The sequence below is a fragment of the Micromys minutus genome, assembly GCF_963924665.1.
Source record: "Micromys minutus genome assembly, chromosome: 27".
NCBI classification, from domain to species: domain Eukaryota; kingdom Metazoa; phylum Chordata; class Mammalia; order Rodentia; family Muridae; genus Micromys; species Micromys minutus.
Window position 1 is genome coordinate 38,608,342 of NC_137962.1, and position 16,544 is coordinate 38,624,885.

The window sequence follows — 16,544 nt, forward strand, 5'->3', positions numbered from 1 at the left end:
GGAAGGCAGGAAGCAGGGCAGGACAAGGCAGAACTGTAACCTTCAAGGCCTGCTCCCCAGCTGCCTACCAGTTCCATCCCAAAGGTTCTACAACTTGCCCCAACAGTGTTACCAGCTGGAGATCAAGTGTGAAAACCATAAGCTCATGGGTGATATTTCACATCCAAACCATGTCCACTTATCGGAAAAACACATTCACATTAAGGAGCAAAGCAAGAGCCCAAGGTGGGAGCCAAACCTGAATTAGAGATCTGGGGGACTCAAGAGAGCGAGGCGGCTCTCCCTGTTAGTGAGCACAAGACAGCCTGTAAGGAGCCCACCTTCCCTCATTCCATTGTAGGAGATCCTGGAATCTGCTCTGTAGAAAGATCTCTACCTCTGTGCTGGAGAACTGTGTAAGGTTCTTTTGCAGTTGGTGCTGCCAGCAAGGCAGCTGGATCTCTGTGAAATAAAGACTAAGAAGGCCTACCAATTGCTGCTGCTTAGCAGAAGGTCACTGGTAACCATGAGAGAGGGAATTTCAGAGACATCGTGGGAGTGGAAGCCAGATTGCGGTGGGCGGAAGAATGAATGGGAGGTGGGAAAGAAAAGATGGCAAACAGGGACCCCTTTGGGGGGCCGTTTGTGTAAGCGACAGAAGCGATAGCATCATCCCCCTCAAAAGCTGCCCTCTGTCTCCTGGAGAAAGTTGGCAAAGAGAATTAAGGAAATGTGGAGGCAGAGTAAGACTTGCCACAGACAGAACTTTCCAGGAAGGCAAGCTAGGAGCTGGCATTGGCTTAGCTGAATTCATGCTGACGAGTTTCAATCCAAGCCCAGTGTGTATTTGTGGTCTGTACACTCAGGCTAATCCAGTGTCCCAGATCAGACCTTGTCACCCTCCCTGAAGCTCTCCAGTAACTACAGTGCTCTAGTCTGACCTCACACCAGGAGGCATTTGTGTCTCAAACCTCTCCATCTACTACCCCCCTTCCTTCTATGACTTCACTTCTACTTGACCTGCTACCACGCTGACCCTGTGCCTGGAGCTACCGCTGTCCCACTGTTCCAATGTTCCCCAGGCATCTTGCTGTCCCACTTGCATTAGCCTTCTGGTCCTCTTGGGCTCTGCCCACCTCAAAGTTACACTTAAAAGAGCCAGTACCCTGCCGGTCTTTGCTATAGAAGCTTGTGCAATAAATGATTCTCTTTCCATTTCTTCTTGTGGCTCTCTACCGGTGGACTGTGCCTTCCCATAATCACCAGCTAGTGGAGCTTCATTAATGAGTACATGTTAGGCATAGAGTAAATGTTTAAATTATGGGGTATTTCACTGACCCTTTGATCCATTCCACCTTTTCACCTTCTCCTCAGCAAGCTGCTCTAACATTCTTTCATCGTTTCTTTCCAAGAATTAGAAGCATGTTCCAGACACCTGAATCTGATGAATGGATGGTACAGGTGTCTCCCAGCCCCTAGGCGAGGCGATTCTGGAGGGTTTGCACAAGAGAAAGATCTGGGTTCCTTCTCCGAGGTTATTCCTTGATTCTTTCCTCAGTCTCTCTAGTTCTATACGTCGGTTCAGACGGCATTACGGATGCTGTTACCTAAGTACTGTGTTGAGAATCAATGAGACAGTCACTGTAAGCACTAAAACACTGCATAAATTCTGGTTATCAGGCTCTTGCGGTCCTTGTAAAATAGCAACACAGTGTCACGACATCAACTAACTGCACTTGTCATTTTCGATGTCGAAAACTCCCAGGGCAAAACAGCTTTACGAAATTTGCTCCTTTCCAAAGACTACTTCTGCCTGAAGGCAGATGCTCCGGCAGGCTTAAGACGACTATGAGCGACGCCCCACCTCCTCGCCTAGGTCTTTGAGCCACGCCCCTCGCGTAAGCGCCGGCCTCCTAGGCCCCTTCGGAATTAATTGGCACTTCTCTACACCAATAATAAGTGAAATTTCTGTCAACGTCCGGTGACGGGACGGGACTTCCGTGATGGTTGCTAAGACACTCTTGTACGTTCCTTGACAACCCTGGCGGGGGTGCGCTGGTAGCGGCCTCGGCTCCGGCCCCCGCGGGAGCAGGTGAGGCCGCGGAGTGCGGTGGGCAGCGCGGCGGGGAGGACTGGCCCCGAGGGAGGGCGGGAGGACGCGCGGGGCGCACAAGGCCTGGCCCAACGCGAGGCCCCACCTAGGTCCCCAGCCCACGGTTCCCGGCCCAGGACTTCCCCTTGTCCCATGTAGGGGACCGCGGAGCTGGGCAGTGACATTGCCCACCATCACCACTCTGCAGGCCGTTCCTCCTCACTCATCTTGGGTCCTCTTTAACCCTATGCCCTCGCATCCTCCCTGTTCTGACTCCCGCAGCACTTTGTCCGCGCACCACCTCGCTGCTGGCTGGTGGTCTGAGTCGCCTCGTCCCAGACCACTTGGGTTTGGTGATTTGGTGACACTCTGGGATTTTAGGCTGACTATTGCCCGACGTGGGGGACTCAGTCTTCCCATCTATAAAGTCAAAATTGGGTTGAATGGTCGCAAAGGCCTTTTGGACTCTGTCGTCCTAGGTTGATGTTCTTGGACTCAACTGTCAGCGCCCCTTGGGATGTGTTCTCCTTCTAATCTTTTACATAATGCAAAGAGCTTGGCAAACCTAACTTGGATTCCCATTTGTGAGAATTACCTGAGACCTCTCTGGGCACCAGTCAGTGCACCTATGAGGCCAAGAGTCTGAAGCTCATCTCCTTTGGCAATTGAAGTACAAAGGGCCCAGTCCAGTGTAGATTCGGTACTTGCTAACTTGATTTTATCCCCCTGTGTGTTTGTGCGATCCCGTGCGTGCAGTTTCATGTACAGGCCAAAAGTCAACACTTGGTGTTCTACTCAATCACTCCCTACCTTGTTGTTTGAGACAGGGTCTCTCATTGATGCCAGGAGTTCAGCATTGGGCTACATGGCCAATGAATTCCAAGGATCGATCTTTCTAGGTGCTTCTCCAATGCTGGGGTCACAGGCATGGCCACCACACCCAGCCTTTTACACGGGTGCTGGGAAGAAAACTCCGGTCTTCATGCTCCACGCCCCTAATTTCTTTTTGTCTCTTACTACCTCACCATTTCCCTCCTGGGAGGAGCCCAGTGCTTTCCTGTGCCACCCACTTAGTAGGTCTGCAGGTGAACCTTAGGGCTGCTCTCTGGCTCTGTGTGGGGTTGGGGAGTGAGGGAACTGGAAGAGGTTGATATGGGGATGTGGGGGTCGGATTCAGAGCCTCCCTTTCCCAAGCATCATGACTCTGCCATCTTTTATTCCTGCTAGCATCAAGCAGGCCCACCTCTACCTGCCAATCTGTTCTACCTGGTTTCTTCCATTCTCTGTTGGCTCCTTCCACTGAGGAAGTTATCAAGTTACCTTGATTCTGTCTGGGCTATTGCTGTAGCTTCCTAGTTGCTTCCTATCAGTCCAACTGCCCAACCACTATGCTACCAGCTCAGAGAAGCCAGGCAAGGTGATGCATGCTTGCAACCTCCAAGTGCTTGGTCATAGCAGCAGTCTCAAGAGTTCAAGATCATCCTCAGCTGTTCAGTGAGTTCAAGGCCACCCTGTTTTGTGAGAGTGAAAACAAAATCCATACTTTTCTGCCAGAGTTTTAGGGCCCTCTACACTTCCATAACCCAACCCCAGCTTTTTTTCTTGCTTCTCAATTGTGTTCTTACTCCCAGTCCAGGGAAGCCTTGAACTTTCTCTCAAGACCACTGTTCCTCCATCTGGAGTCTCCTCCCATGCCCACGTGACTGGATTCCCTTGACGCCTTTCTGCCCTGGACCGCACTCCTGGGTCAGTTTTCATGCACACTGGACCCTCCATGTCAGCCGTGTTGCCTCTTGCTTAGTTATGGTGGAGTTGTCAAAAGCATGGGCGTGAAGTCATGTACACAGTGGGCTCTGGCTCTCCATGTCCAGATGGAGAGTCTCCGTGGGCTCATCAGTAGTTACATGGGGGGGACAGTGCCTGTCCGACAGGTTTTTTGGTGTGATGAATTTTTGAGAGAATTTGTGTAGAATCCTCTGTAGGGCTCTGGTTGAAGATCAATATTAAGTCAATATGTGTTTTTAAAAATTGTGTGTGCATAGACATGTTGTGTGTGTAGGGGTGCCTGTGTGAATGTTTGTACTCACACGTGGAGAGCAAAGATGGATGACTGGTATTTTCTCAATCACTCTCCACTTTAGGTTTTTTTAAGACAGGGTCTCTCCTCAAACCTATAACTCACTATTTGACTATACTGGCTGGCCAACAAACCCCAGGATTCTTCTGCCTCTGTGTCCCCAACACTAGGATGACATGCACATAGCACAGCACTCAAACACCTCTAGGTGTGTGCACTCCTGTAAGAGAGAAAGTGCTCCCCCAATGTGCAGATGGAGATCAAAGGAGAACTTTTTGGAGCTGGGTCTCTCCTTTCACATGGGTTCTGGGTTGAACTCAGGCATCTGACTCATGCAGCAAGCACTTTTGCCTGTGGAGCCATCTTTCCAGCTTCGCGCCCAGCTGTTTGCGTGGATGCTGGGGACCCAAACTCAAGTCCTCATGGATGTCTGGCAAACCAGCTGTGCTATCCCAGCTGCAGTGCTTAGGAAGTATTGTTGGATGGCTTTGGGTAGCCCTGTCCCCTCCCAGGAGGTAGCTGAAATATACTTTAGTTACATTTTGGATATCTTTTGGACTCCTGCCATGTGCCTGCCACTGAAATACTGGTTCTGGGACAGTAAACCAGACCTGGCTGGGGGGGTATTGTCTGGACTCAGGCCACATGGTGAGATTGTGATCACTTGTAAGATGTGACTGCTGATAGCAATTGTCAGCGGTTTCCTAGGAAATAAACCGTGCTGCATGCGTGCTGTGTGCTTCGTGCAATTCGATCCTGTGATAAGGTCACCTTTAATTCCTTACATTCAAATCTGTGGAAGAAGTGGGGCGGAGTCTGTGTAACCCATGCCATAAACAGCTGCTCTCATGCAGTCCACAGCTGCCAGGGCTGTGACTTTTTATTACACTTGTCTCCTACAAAAATGTTTGGGAACACATTTAAATGTGTGTATGGCCGTTGGGGACACATGGTGTGAGTCACTGTTGTTTAGCACGAGGTGTTGGACAAAGAAAATGATGAATTGCCTAGTCAACATATGTCTCTCCTAATCCCACCTCTCCTCCCCTTCCTTCCTTTCTCTTTCCCCTCCCTCTCCATGATCAAAGCATATCAGAGTTTTCACTGGGCCTCAGTGGGATTGAGAAAAAGTAAAGACCTTTGAGAAGCAAACTAGGCAGCTTTTGTATATGTAGAAAGGTAACTATTTTTAAGGACTGAAGTTATCCCCTCCTTCCTGTTAATCTCTCTGGCCTACCTGCCTGCCTGTGCCTTCCTGCCTATTCCTGCCTACCTATGCCTGCCTACCTATGCCTGCCTGCCTACCTATGTCTGCCTGCCTGCCTATGCCTGCCTACCTACCTATGTCTGCCTGCCTACCTAAGTCTGCCTACCTATGCCTGCCTACCTATGTCTGCCTGCCTACCTATGCCTGCCTGCCTACCTATGTCTGCCTGCCTACCTATGTCTGCCTGCCTATGCCTGCCTACCTATGTCTGCCTGCCTATGCCTGCCTACCTATGTCTGCCTGCCTACCTATGCCTGCCTACCTATGTCTGCCTGCCTACCTATGCCTGCCTGCCTACCTATGTCTGCCTACCTATGTCTGCCTGCCTACCTATGTCTGCCTGCCTACCTATGCCTGCCTACCTATGACTGTCTGCCTATGCCTGCCTGCCTACCTATGCCTGCCTACCTATGTCTGCCTGCCTACCTATGCCTGCCTACCTATGCCTGCCTACCTATGCCTGCCTACCTATGCCTGCCTACCTATGCCTGTCTGCCTATGCCTGCCTACCTATGCCTGCCTGCCTACCTATGCCTGCCTACCTATGTCTGCCTACCTATGCCTGCCTACCTATGTCTGCCTACCTATGCCTGCCTACCTATGTCTGCCTGCCTGCCTGCCTACCTATGCCTGCCTGCCTGCCTGCCTACCTATGCCTGTCTGCCTACCTATGCCTGCCTACCTATGCCTGCCTGCCTACCTATGCCTGCCTGCCTATGCCTGCCTGCCTGCCCGCCCACCCTTCTTCCATCCTTTCTTCTTTTTTCTTTAAAAAAATTTTTTTAAGATAGGTTTTATGCTAGGTGTTGGTGGCATGCACCTTTAATCCCAGCACTCTGGAGGCAGAGGCAGGTGGATCTCTCTGAGTTTGAGGGCAGCCTGGTCTATAAAGCAAGTAAGTACCAGAACAGTCAGGGATACTCAGAGAATGCCTGTCTTGAAAAAATCAAGCCGGGAAGGGTTGGGGGAAGATAGGGTCTCCGTCTGTTGCCTTGTTTGGTCTGAAACCCATAATATAGGCTATGCTGGGCATTACATACATGTGCTACCACACTCAGCTAGTCATAGAAATCTGATGCTCTTTGAGAATGGCAGCCTGGCAGCCCTGGCTTTGCTCCTCACTCTGGCCTAACCAGGGTAACCCAGGCCTTTGGGGATCCACTCATCACCTTGATCTTCTGTTGGTGTCCCTGGACCTTTTTTCTTACCTTGTCAGCTTTGTTCTCATTGGTTTGTAGAGGCAGAGGGCGGGCTTGTCAGAAAAGGCAGAGTTGTGATGACCAAGATGCCCAAGGTATGTCCCCGGTATGGGCATGTGGGAGGTGTGGAGAAACCACAGTTTTCAAAGAGCTACTGTACTGTTGCTCAAGCATAATCTTGGTTGCCAGGATTTACTTAAAGCATTAATGTGTCAGGTTTTCTCATACTATCAGAGATTAATGTCCTGCATAAAGAGATAAACATCTCTCAAGTGATCTTTGAATGGCCATTATGGTTGAGATGGCTTTCCCCCTTCCTTGGTCTGGTCCTCTATTGGCTAGAGAATTAATTCACTTATGCTTGCCTATAATAGACTAGCCATGCACGCAGGCTTTAGCCTTGGCCTCTATTACAGCTTCAATTTTCTCCCTAAAACTTTAAAAGGGGGGAGATGTGGGAGCCACAGAGGCCATTGTGGTCACAAGGTCACAAGGCAGACACGCAGAAGCACAAGGGGAACCTGGAATGTTAAACACACAGGTTACTTCCTCAAAGGACTGGTATCCTGCCCAGAAGGCTGGAAGCAGACATGACTAATAGCCTGGGGACTGTTGTCCTGTCTGTGTGGCCGAGATCACACTGGATCTTCCCCAAGACCCCAATCATGAGTTTGTCAATCTCCAGAACCATCTTTATGGAAAATGTCACATGTATCTTACAGAGAGTTAATGCAGTCATGCCTTGAGCTTTATTGTGCATGTGGGATTGAGTTAATTACCACCAGGAAAGTTTTCACCAAAATGTGCTATTAAATATGCCTAAAATAAACTATGCTAGTTCAGATTCCAGAAAGTTGAACCAAACTGGCTACGTAGTTATACTGAACCAAACTACCTTCTGGCCTCCCATTCATTGCTCTGATGACTGTGGTGGTCATGGAGCCCACCCCCTATCGGTAAAGGTGGGAGGCAGGCACAGAGAGGTGGCTAGCCTGGAGGATGCCGACGTTGGAGTTATTTCACTGAAGGTGAAGTCAGGAGGCTAGATTTGGACTACAAATGTTGGCTGTGTACTCTCAGGCCAGCTACCAAAGCTCCGTGAGCACCGGATGCCATATTCTCTCCCTCCCTTAGAGGCTGAAGAGTTGGAAGCCAGTCCAGTGGGCAGCTCTTGTAGTATTGAAATGAAGCAGCAAATGTGATGACGTGGAATGCAGCTGTGCCACTGCCTCCACTGGTCCAACCAAACCAGGCTTCACTGATGTGCTCCTGACTTCCTCCAGTGCTAAAGAAGAGGTCGACCCACAGTGGGAATGGGGAAGTCACAGTGTGCTGGGCCAAATGCTTTTGTGCATGATTGGCTCCTGGGAAGAAAGATGGCAAAGGTCCCCTTCCTGCCACCCCAGCAACAGCTGCTGATCCTTCCTGTGAGGTAGAGCCTGCCCAGTCCCCACATCCCGATGAGCACCTGTCAGACTCAGAACAGATATGAATTCAGACCTACCTACAGAACCTGTTTTTGGAAACACTGTTTCCAAAACTACTGGACACTCTGAAAGGGTCCTGTAGTGTCTTGGTTATGTAATGGGTTATAATCCTAAAGGCCAAGGATGTTCCAAAACATTAAGTGTTAGCACATAATGCACATGAGCACACACGCACGCACACATAGTTGGCAGATAGTTTTGGCTTTAGTTTCCAGAGACCATGTTCTCTTAAAGATTCTCCTCAAATACTCAAAAGCAGAGTAACAGATGGTGATTTAAGGTCAGTGTCACAAAGAACAAGGACCTCCCAGACAGGTGCACCGGCTCTGACAAGGCAATGGGGCAGCCCTGTGTGTACATCCTAGGTGAGGTTACATAAAGGAGTCCTGTGGGGAGGGCAGGCCCCACCATGGGCCAGATGGCGTTGAACTTTTGAAGCCCTGACTGTGGCACACTTACGTTACTAAAGACTGTGGCCTGCTCTGACTCAGCCTCTCTCAGGCATGTGCTCGCTCACACGAGAGATTGATAAGGTTATTAAAACCTCAGTTGAGCTATTTTGGGTAGCATATGTTCAGCAGGGTGTGCTAATCGTAGGAGAAGAACTGGAGCTGCACAGAATGATGCAGGGTCCTAAGAATCTCTTCCCTTTCTGTGTGGGAGTGCGTCATCACTAACAACCCCTCTTCCTCTGTAAGTCTTACCCGTTTGGATTGCCAGGGACATAAGCAGTGATTAGGAAAAGCTCTGTGTGTTTGAATCATGTTCCATAGCTTATCTGTTGAATAATGTTGGCTGAGTCCTGGCTGGAGGAGGGATAGCCCTAGAGGGCAGCCAGAACTACAGAACAGCGGGTGTTTCACACCATTCACAGGCTGTGTCAGCCTGCCAAGAAGGAGAAAGACATGTCCAAGAAGAAACCTGGGCCTAGCTGCAGCCCCTTGTTCAGGTCTCCAAAGCCAAGGAAGTAGGCAGGACTCCATTCTCTTATAGACCTCAATGTTCCACTGGTTCGTTGGCTTATATATCTATTTTGCAGCGTTAGGGATCAAACTCAGAGCCTTTCACCTGCTAAGCAAGTACTTTGTTATATCTGCAGGCCCTAGACATAAATGTTATGACTTGCTGTCCTCTACACTGTTGCTCCCTAGAACCATCCTGGGGATTTTGCTGAAGATTGTACTCTGGTAGCACCCCTGAAGTCCTGTGAGCTTCCATAGATTCTTTTTGAGGCTATAGGCATGGTGGCCTTTAATGGTCTTTAAATGGTATGCGCCATGTGTTCTGTGTCACCCCTGCCCCCACCGTACCCCTCCCTGTCCTCGGCCTGGCAGCCTTTCTTAGCACTGAGGATGAATCAACTTGAGTTGAAATACATAAGTGGAAGATGCTGGAGCAGCTGCTTCCACACTTTAAGTCATTCCCACTTGGGATTTTCAGAGGTAAACAAAGTGGAGAGCCCTGGCACCCCCTGCCGTATGAGGGTGGCTTGGGAGCCAGTGAAGGGTGCTACTAAAGCCAGGAGCAGAAGATGGGAGGCAGGCTTTAATGCTGGTGAGCAGAGATGAAGTCGCCCATTGGATTTTGTGAAACAAGCAACCTGACCAAAAAGTACAGTGAGATTGTGCTTGGTAAACAGCCAGCTCCTATGTAGAGACAAACAAAACCTGCTAAAAACCCAAGTTGTACAAATGCCCAGAGTTGGAAGATAAGGGGAGCCATCTGTCCCCTGGGAAGTCAGAAAACACCAGTGTTGTGGAATGGTGGAATCTGTGCCAAGCTTTGAGCCTTGCTTGAGGGTATCCACCAATTGGGGGCGAGGGGCACCAGTAGTGTCCAGCAGCATCTGGGCAGCTGGAGAGAGTACCCAGAAATCACAGTCACCCTGGGACCACAGGAAGGAGGTGGAGCATTTAAATTACTGCCAGGTCATCTGAGCCACACTTGTGGTCAAGTGTGCAGCAAGGACCCGTGTGAGTTCCTGGAGTGAGAGAGCTGCTCCAGGGTGACACCGGTAGGCCAGAGGTGGCAGCTCTCCTGCCTCCACTCCCAGGCCCTAGCTTCTATGGCCGTCAGCATGAAGTGCAGCACAAAGACCAAGTGCCAGGACTGGGCTGGCGAGTGATAGTTAATCCATAGGACCAGCTCCCAGCCTGTGTCTATAGTCCCAGCTATCGAGTGATAGTTAATCCATAGGACCAGCTCCCAGCCTGTGTCTATAGTCCCAGCTATTTGCAGACTGAAGGAGGGTCACTGGAGTCCAAAAGTTCCAAGCCAGCCTGGACAACCACTGTTTCAAAATTCATAGATATACCTCTTGGTTACTATGCTGGGCGTCTTGGAGTTGGGAGGCCTTTCGGTGAAATCTAATTGAGATCTAGATTTTAGAAATGCTGCTGTGACGTGTGGTCCCGTGTGTGTGCTCAATGGTTCTTCGTTGCAGTGATTTGCCCGCGTGGATGTCAGTATCCCTGAGAGGAAGCCCTTTGGTTTCCTTCTAGGATGGTGAAGAAGCATCCTAGCTTCTGCAGGGCTGGAGCTCATTCAAGTACAGTCTATCTGACTGTGAAAAGCTCTGCCTGTCACTAGATGCCCAGGTCTGGTGGGGGGGGCTCGAGTCTAGAAAGAGTCTAGAAACCCTGTCTGGGGGGTGGTGAGGGAAGGTCTAGAACTATCATTGAATCCCCTGGAAGCCAGAGGAAGGGGACAGCCACTAACTGAGACCCAGGCGCCTGCTTCACACGCCCTGTCTCATTGAGTTCCCTGTCCTTGGTTTGGCCTCAGTCACTGATGAGAGCTCCTCTGCCCCAGGCTATGCTGCTGGTCATTGGCTGAACCGGTACCAGCGCCTGGGCCTTCCAGCTGGACCAGACAGGACCCAATAGCTCTGGGGAGCGTAGGCAGGGACCATCAAGGCACCTGGTGTGCCAAGAAGGCCACCACATATCACTGTTCCTGTTCTGCAGAGCAGGGTCCTGAAGAAGGGATCCACCACTTGGTGACAGGCCTGAATTGTCAGTGGTCACCTGTGCATTTGGCTTCCTTCAAACCAGACAGGCTGTCATTGGCACTCAGAAACTGTCCTTGCTAATTGGGAGCTCTCAGCTCCATCCTGGGCCTGGCTCACAGTATCTGTCTTGACAATGACAGTGTGTTCTTGCAACATCTCGGGTTGACTCACCCTCCGTCTGCAGACATGCTGGCCATTTGGGAAAGGAGGCAGAGGCGTTGAGATGGGGAGGTGTCAGATTGTCACTGAGACAGTTCTAATTTGTGATGTGTGGTTTTGAAGCCAACTCTTCCCTCCTGCTTTTCCTGTTTTCTGCAGCACCCCTTGGGGAAAGACATTTTCTGCTCCTGCCAAGTTGGCACGGCCTGTTTCCCGAGACCGTCAGGAGCTCAGCACCTCCTGAAAGCCCTACTCTCCTCCTGAGGGCACGCTGGGAGGATCATGGGAGAGACCGAAGGGAAGAAAGAGGAGGCTGACTATAAACGGTTGCAGACCTTTCCCCTGGTCAGGGTAAGCCTAAGGAGGGAGGGAAGTGGCCAGCAGGCCCCAGTGCCTGCAGGTGGGTGGAGCTTGCAGTGAAGAGGACAGGGCTCTGCTGGCTCCACCCCAAACATTAAGTCACAGTGATTCATTCTTTCATTCATTCATTCAATCACCAGTTACGTTCAGGCTCCCTGCTGTATGTGGAGCGGGGTCCAGGCAATGTACAGATGGTGGCCAACAAGGCAGATGATGGTCTGGCTCGCATGGCGGCAGGCAATGAGTGCTGTAAAGAAAAACTGAGCTGGTGCAGAGGCCAGTGCCTGGAAGAAATCATATCAGTGCCCCTCATCAAGTTAGGTGACAGGCTTTGCAAGGACTTGAGGAAGCATCTGTCCCTCAAAGAAGCTGCCTGCATAGGAGGCTGAGTGGAACAAGTTTGTCATCACCAACACTGCTGACTTGAGCCCCTGAGGAGTGGCAGGTGTGAGCGTCAGAGTGGTGTGGGGTCAGCCTGTGCAGGCCTGGCTGGCAGCCACTTGAGGAACAGAGTGAGGAATGTAGCTTCTGTCCTGAGGACCAGGGAGCAGTGAGGGGATGGATGTAAGGTGTCATGTCGTTAGAAACTCACTCGCTGTTCTTAGGAGAGTGGATTCAGGGGAAAGTGCTAAGACTGCCAAAGCCCAGTGACGGAGGTGCAGTAGTCAAGCCCTGTAGTGGAGGTGTGAGGCTGGCCCCGGCCAAGGTGCTCACTAAGGACGGGATCTGGATATCAGGGGAAGAAAGTCAAGGAAATTGACTTTAGACAATCAGAGATTTTAGACAACTGCTTGAGGTTCCCCTGGGCAGTGGGACATAGGAAACCAGAGCCCAAGGAGGGTGACCCCCACCCCAGGCACAGCTGTGTGGAGAAAAAACTTGGCTGAAGAGGGAGAGGATGAAGATTGACCCAGGCCTCCATATGGGAGGAAGAGGAACCTGGCAAGCTGCTTGAGAAAGAAGAGCCAAGATTCAGAGGGAGTGGGGCCCCAAAAATGGCCAGGTCATCCCTTCTGGCTCTGAAAGAGCCCACTTCCTCTGGTGGGGCTCCTCCCACACATGTCCCTGGCAGAGGCACAGGCTCCAGAGCCCATTGCCATCGTGCCTGTTCCGCCCCAGCCGTAGGCCCCCAGCCAGGAAGAGCTCATTTGCCCAACGCTGGGCCAGGGAAGCCACCTAGTGTCCATGCCTTAAGCTTAAAGCCGAGAGGCTGGCCAAGAAGGCCAGGTCACGGCTAAGCCTCTCTCTGTTTGTCACCCTGCCCTGTCTCTAGCACTCGGACATGCCAGAGGAGATGCGAGTGGAGACCATGGAGCTATGTGTCACAGCCTGTGAGAAATTCTCCAACAACAATGAGGTATTGGCATCAGTGCAGGTGGCCCCTTGTGCCTCTGGTGACCCTGTGTGTGATAGGGTGGCTCCTGGTAGCCAGCTCCACAGTCCTGTTGGGACAAAGCGAGAGCCTTGTTTGGAGGTGGTCCCTATTCTGGAAGGCCAGTGAGAGAAGAGGGCGGCTCTAGCCAGGGTACCAAGGGCCACACCCAGCCCTTGAGGGAGGGAAGCCAGCAGGGTCTCCACAGCACCTCTGCCCCATACTCTTCAAGGGGGCTATGGGCTAGGCTTCTTGGGCTCTATCCCAGCCATGAGCAGGGGCCTGCCAGGCATTCATCCATGAATTCATCCATCCATTCAGAAAGATATTGCTTTAGGTCCTGGGACTGTGGCCACAGGTAAGTACAGCAGTGCCACTCATGAGACTGTAGTGAGAAAGATGGTGGTGGTGTGGCCACCTTGGCTGTGTTCTCAAGACAAACCATTTCTCAGCTCTGAACCCAGAGCCCTAGCCTGTAGTCTAGGGGTGACGGTGCCTCTTTCCTGAGCTATTGAAGTGATGGGAACACAGTGCTCAGTGTCTCCAAACCTCTTCATGCTGAAGGAAGCTTTTGGAAAGAGCCTTCAGGGAAATGATGTGCCGTTCGTACTGAGGTCTTTCTGAGGCTGCCACACCTGCTGGGAACAAGCTGTTCTCAGGTATCCTGCAGGGCCCATGTTATACCTCACAATGAGCACCCCACTCTTATTTCCTCTGGCCTCCACGACGGCCTTGGGCCCCTTTTCTCTGGGTCACGGCTGAGGGTGTTGGTGCTGGTCTGGAGCCAGAGTGGCTGAGCCAGCCCTCAGCCCAGCCTTCCTCAAGCCGCCATCTCTTCCAGCCTTCACCAGTTCCTGACTGACAGGTGTCCAGGAGCTGTTCCACTGCAGGAGGGAACTGTAGAAACGTCTGTGGTGATCCTGCGGGCAGACTGATGTCAGGCTGGGGCAGCAGCCTGCCACTGCCCCTGATCGCCCCCTCTCCCTTCCAGAGTGCTGCAAAGATGATCAAGGAGACAATGGACAAGAAGTTTGGCTCCTCCTGGCACGTGGTGATCGGCGAGGGCTTTGGGTTTGAGATCACCCACGAGGTGAAGAACCTCCTGTACCTGTACTTCGGGGGAACCCTGGCCGTGTGTGTGTGGAAGTGCTCCTGACCCCCACCCCTGCAGCTCTCCTGCCTGTCCTCTGGGCTGGGGGGCTCCCCAGGCTCCCCTAGGCAGAGCCTGGCTCTTGTGAGGAGAGTTGAGTCTTTTCGTTTGTCCTTGTGTACCAGTTTCCTGAGCCACACCGAGTGTGAGCTAGGTGACCTCTCCACTCCCAGGCTCTTCTTGTCTCCCTCTGAGCTCTGAGCTGTGGACAGGCCTCTCTGTGTGCATGAAGGGTGAGATGTGGCAGGTGAGGGGTGAGGCATGGGATTCTTCTTGAAACAGACTGGTCCCACCTTCCATCCCAGCAGCCCCAAAACCCTTCTGCCCCCAGGACTTCTGGGAAGTGTGTACTGCCCTTGTTGTAAGTGGCCATGTGAAGTGAGCTGAAGACAAAGCTCTTACGTCTCCTCTCATGAGACACAGGGCAGATCTCTCCTTGTCATGGGGAAGGAGTTCCCTCTCCCCTTCCGCAGCCCGGTCCAGGGCTGAACAGACCACCACATCTTACTGGACCAGCAGTTCACAACCCTGGCTTTGATACGAGGATCACAGTCTTCCGGTCCCCTTCTCCCAGCCCGAGCCTCATGAACCTTTCACACCACCTCCACCAGATCAGCTGCATGGCTGAGAGCGAGGGCCGTGGTGTAGACCGGCTTCTCAGAAGTGTTGCTGAGCTCCGGTGAGACACCTGGGCCCGGAGTGACCTCACCGTTAGCAGGGAAACCTGGCCTGCCAGGGACTTCATCAGGGACCGCATGCGATTTGTACTTCTTACCTTGCTGGCTTTTCTAGATTCTTTTTGAGTGTGGGAAGAAGGGTTTTAGTAGGAGGGTGAATCCTATTTTACACAGCGGTCTTATTTATATAAACATCTTGGTTTTTACAATTAAAATGACCAAAAACGAAACGTAGTCTATGGTGTATTGAACTTTCCTGGAACAAGGGCCCCGGCCTGCCCTACTCCACATGCGTGCCCCGTTATCAGGTCAACTGGACAAAGTTGCTGCGAAAGCCAGGGAGGGGTGAGTGTGCTTGTATGTGTGCATATGCACAGGGCACAGGTCTGGACAGGTGTCACCACAGCCATATGGGCAGATGTGAGCAGCAGGAATTAGTCCTCTTGAACCGGGTGGGAGGCAGCTCCCTGGCCCTATTGCTACAGAGAGATGGGCAGCCCTGTGCATGGAACTGGAAGAGTGACCAGGTGGGGTGCTTCAGGAGGTGGTGAGGGGGCACCAGCCTGGAATAGCTGCGGCTGATCAACGCCTGCCTACATCTGTTCTTCCCTTAATGTGCCACACGTGGGTGCTGGCAAATGAGGCTGGCTTAGCCAGCAGCCAAATTGAAATGGTGGCTGGGATTATGGGCCCAAGGTTTTTATATCTGGTCCTTTATTACATTCTAGGCCTCTGCAGCTTTGTCTGTAGAGTGGGTGCGACACTTGTCCCCCAGAGGTTACTGGAGCATTTGCACAGTTGATACCCCAGTGATTTGCACTGGGCCACTACTGTGACAGTTCCCTTGCCAGCTCACACTGGCTCACCTGGGCAGAATGAAGCTAATGAACCTAACCCACATAGTATCACAGTCACAGGCAGCAAGCTTGTCACCATGGATAGTGCTGTCACTGCAGGGGCCCCCTCCTGCTCCCAGGGAGTATGGTTGTGTGGCCACTGTCAGGCAGGTAGGTGATAGGGCACCACAGCAGAGTACTTCCCTGGCCAGTATCTTCTTCCTCCTTAACAGAAACATAATTATAGTGTAAGGGTAAAGTTAGAAAAGGATATTCTTATAGCTCGAAGTTAAGTGTCCCCTCCCAGTTTCCACCACATAAAATCATAGTTTACTACACAATGACAGCTCTGATGGTTAGTGTCAGCTGTCGACATCACCTAGAACCATCTGGGAAGAGTCTCAGTGAGGGACATCTACATTGGGACAGCCTGTGGCATGTCTGCAGGAAGTTAGCTAAGTTAATGGATGGGGAAGACCCAGCGCACAGTGGGTGGCACCATTACAGGGGCCCTGACTGTAAGGGTAGAGACACACCCCTGGCCATGGATGGGATATGACTGTCTGCTTCAAGCTCACTGACCTCCCCACAGTGACTATGATCAGGAAGTCAGATCTAAATCAAATCCTTTCTCCCTAAAACTTTTCTGAGGATATTTTATTATGACAGCAAAAATGAAACCAGGATAAAGCCTTAGTTTTTGTTTGGTACAAGGCAAGCATAGGAACTATCATAAATATTTCTGCACATACAGAGAGTATTTATTATAATTACTTCTATGGCTCAGCTAACGTGCTACACATGACCCCAAAACTATAGTCTGAGACAACTGAAAAGCCAAGGTTCCGAGTTGCAAAACCTCCTCTTAAAACGTACAGA

The 16,544-nt window shown here is 51.4% G+C and overlaps 1 protein-coding gene across 1 annotated transcript; it reads left to right on the forward strand.

Moving 5' to 3' along the window:
- The first annotated feature begins 1,969 nt into the window (after positions 1 to 1,969).
- DNAL4 (dynein axonemal light chain 4) lies at positions 1,970 to 15,000 on the forward strand. The gene is made up of 4 exons (XM_080939930.1): positions 1,970 to 2,071; positions 11,430 to 11,621; positions 12,904 to 12,987; positions 13,994 to 15,000. Exons 2-4 carry the CDS (start codon positions 11,553 to 11,555, stop codon positions 14,156 to 14,158), a joined length of 318 nt encoding a protein of 105 aa, XP_080796056.1. The 5' UTR covers positions 1,970 to 2,071; positions 11,430 to 11,552; the 3' UTR covers positions 14,159 to 15,000.
- The last annotated feature ends 1,544 nt before the right edge of the window (positions 15,001 to 16,544 follow it).

Bases quoted from the DNA above. Each gene is read 5' to 3' on its own strand.
- DNAL4 (XM_080939930.1), top strand. From the start codon at position 11,553: ATGGGAGAGACCGAAGGGAAGAAAGAGGAGGCTGACTATAAACGGTTG. The intron at 11,622-12,903 runs GTAAGCCTAAGG...CCCTGTCTCTAG, and splicing joins AGACCTTTCCCCTGGTCAGG to CACTCGGACATGCCAGAGGA. The intron at 12,988-13,993 runs GTATTGGCATCA...TCTCCCTTCCAG, and splicing joins AATTCTCCAACAACAATGAG to AGTGCTGCAAAGATGATCAA.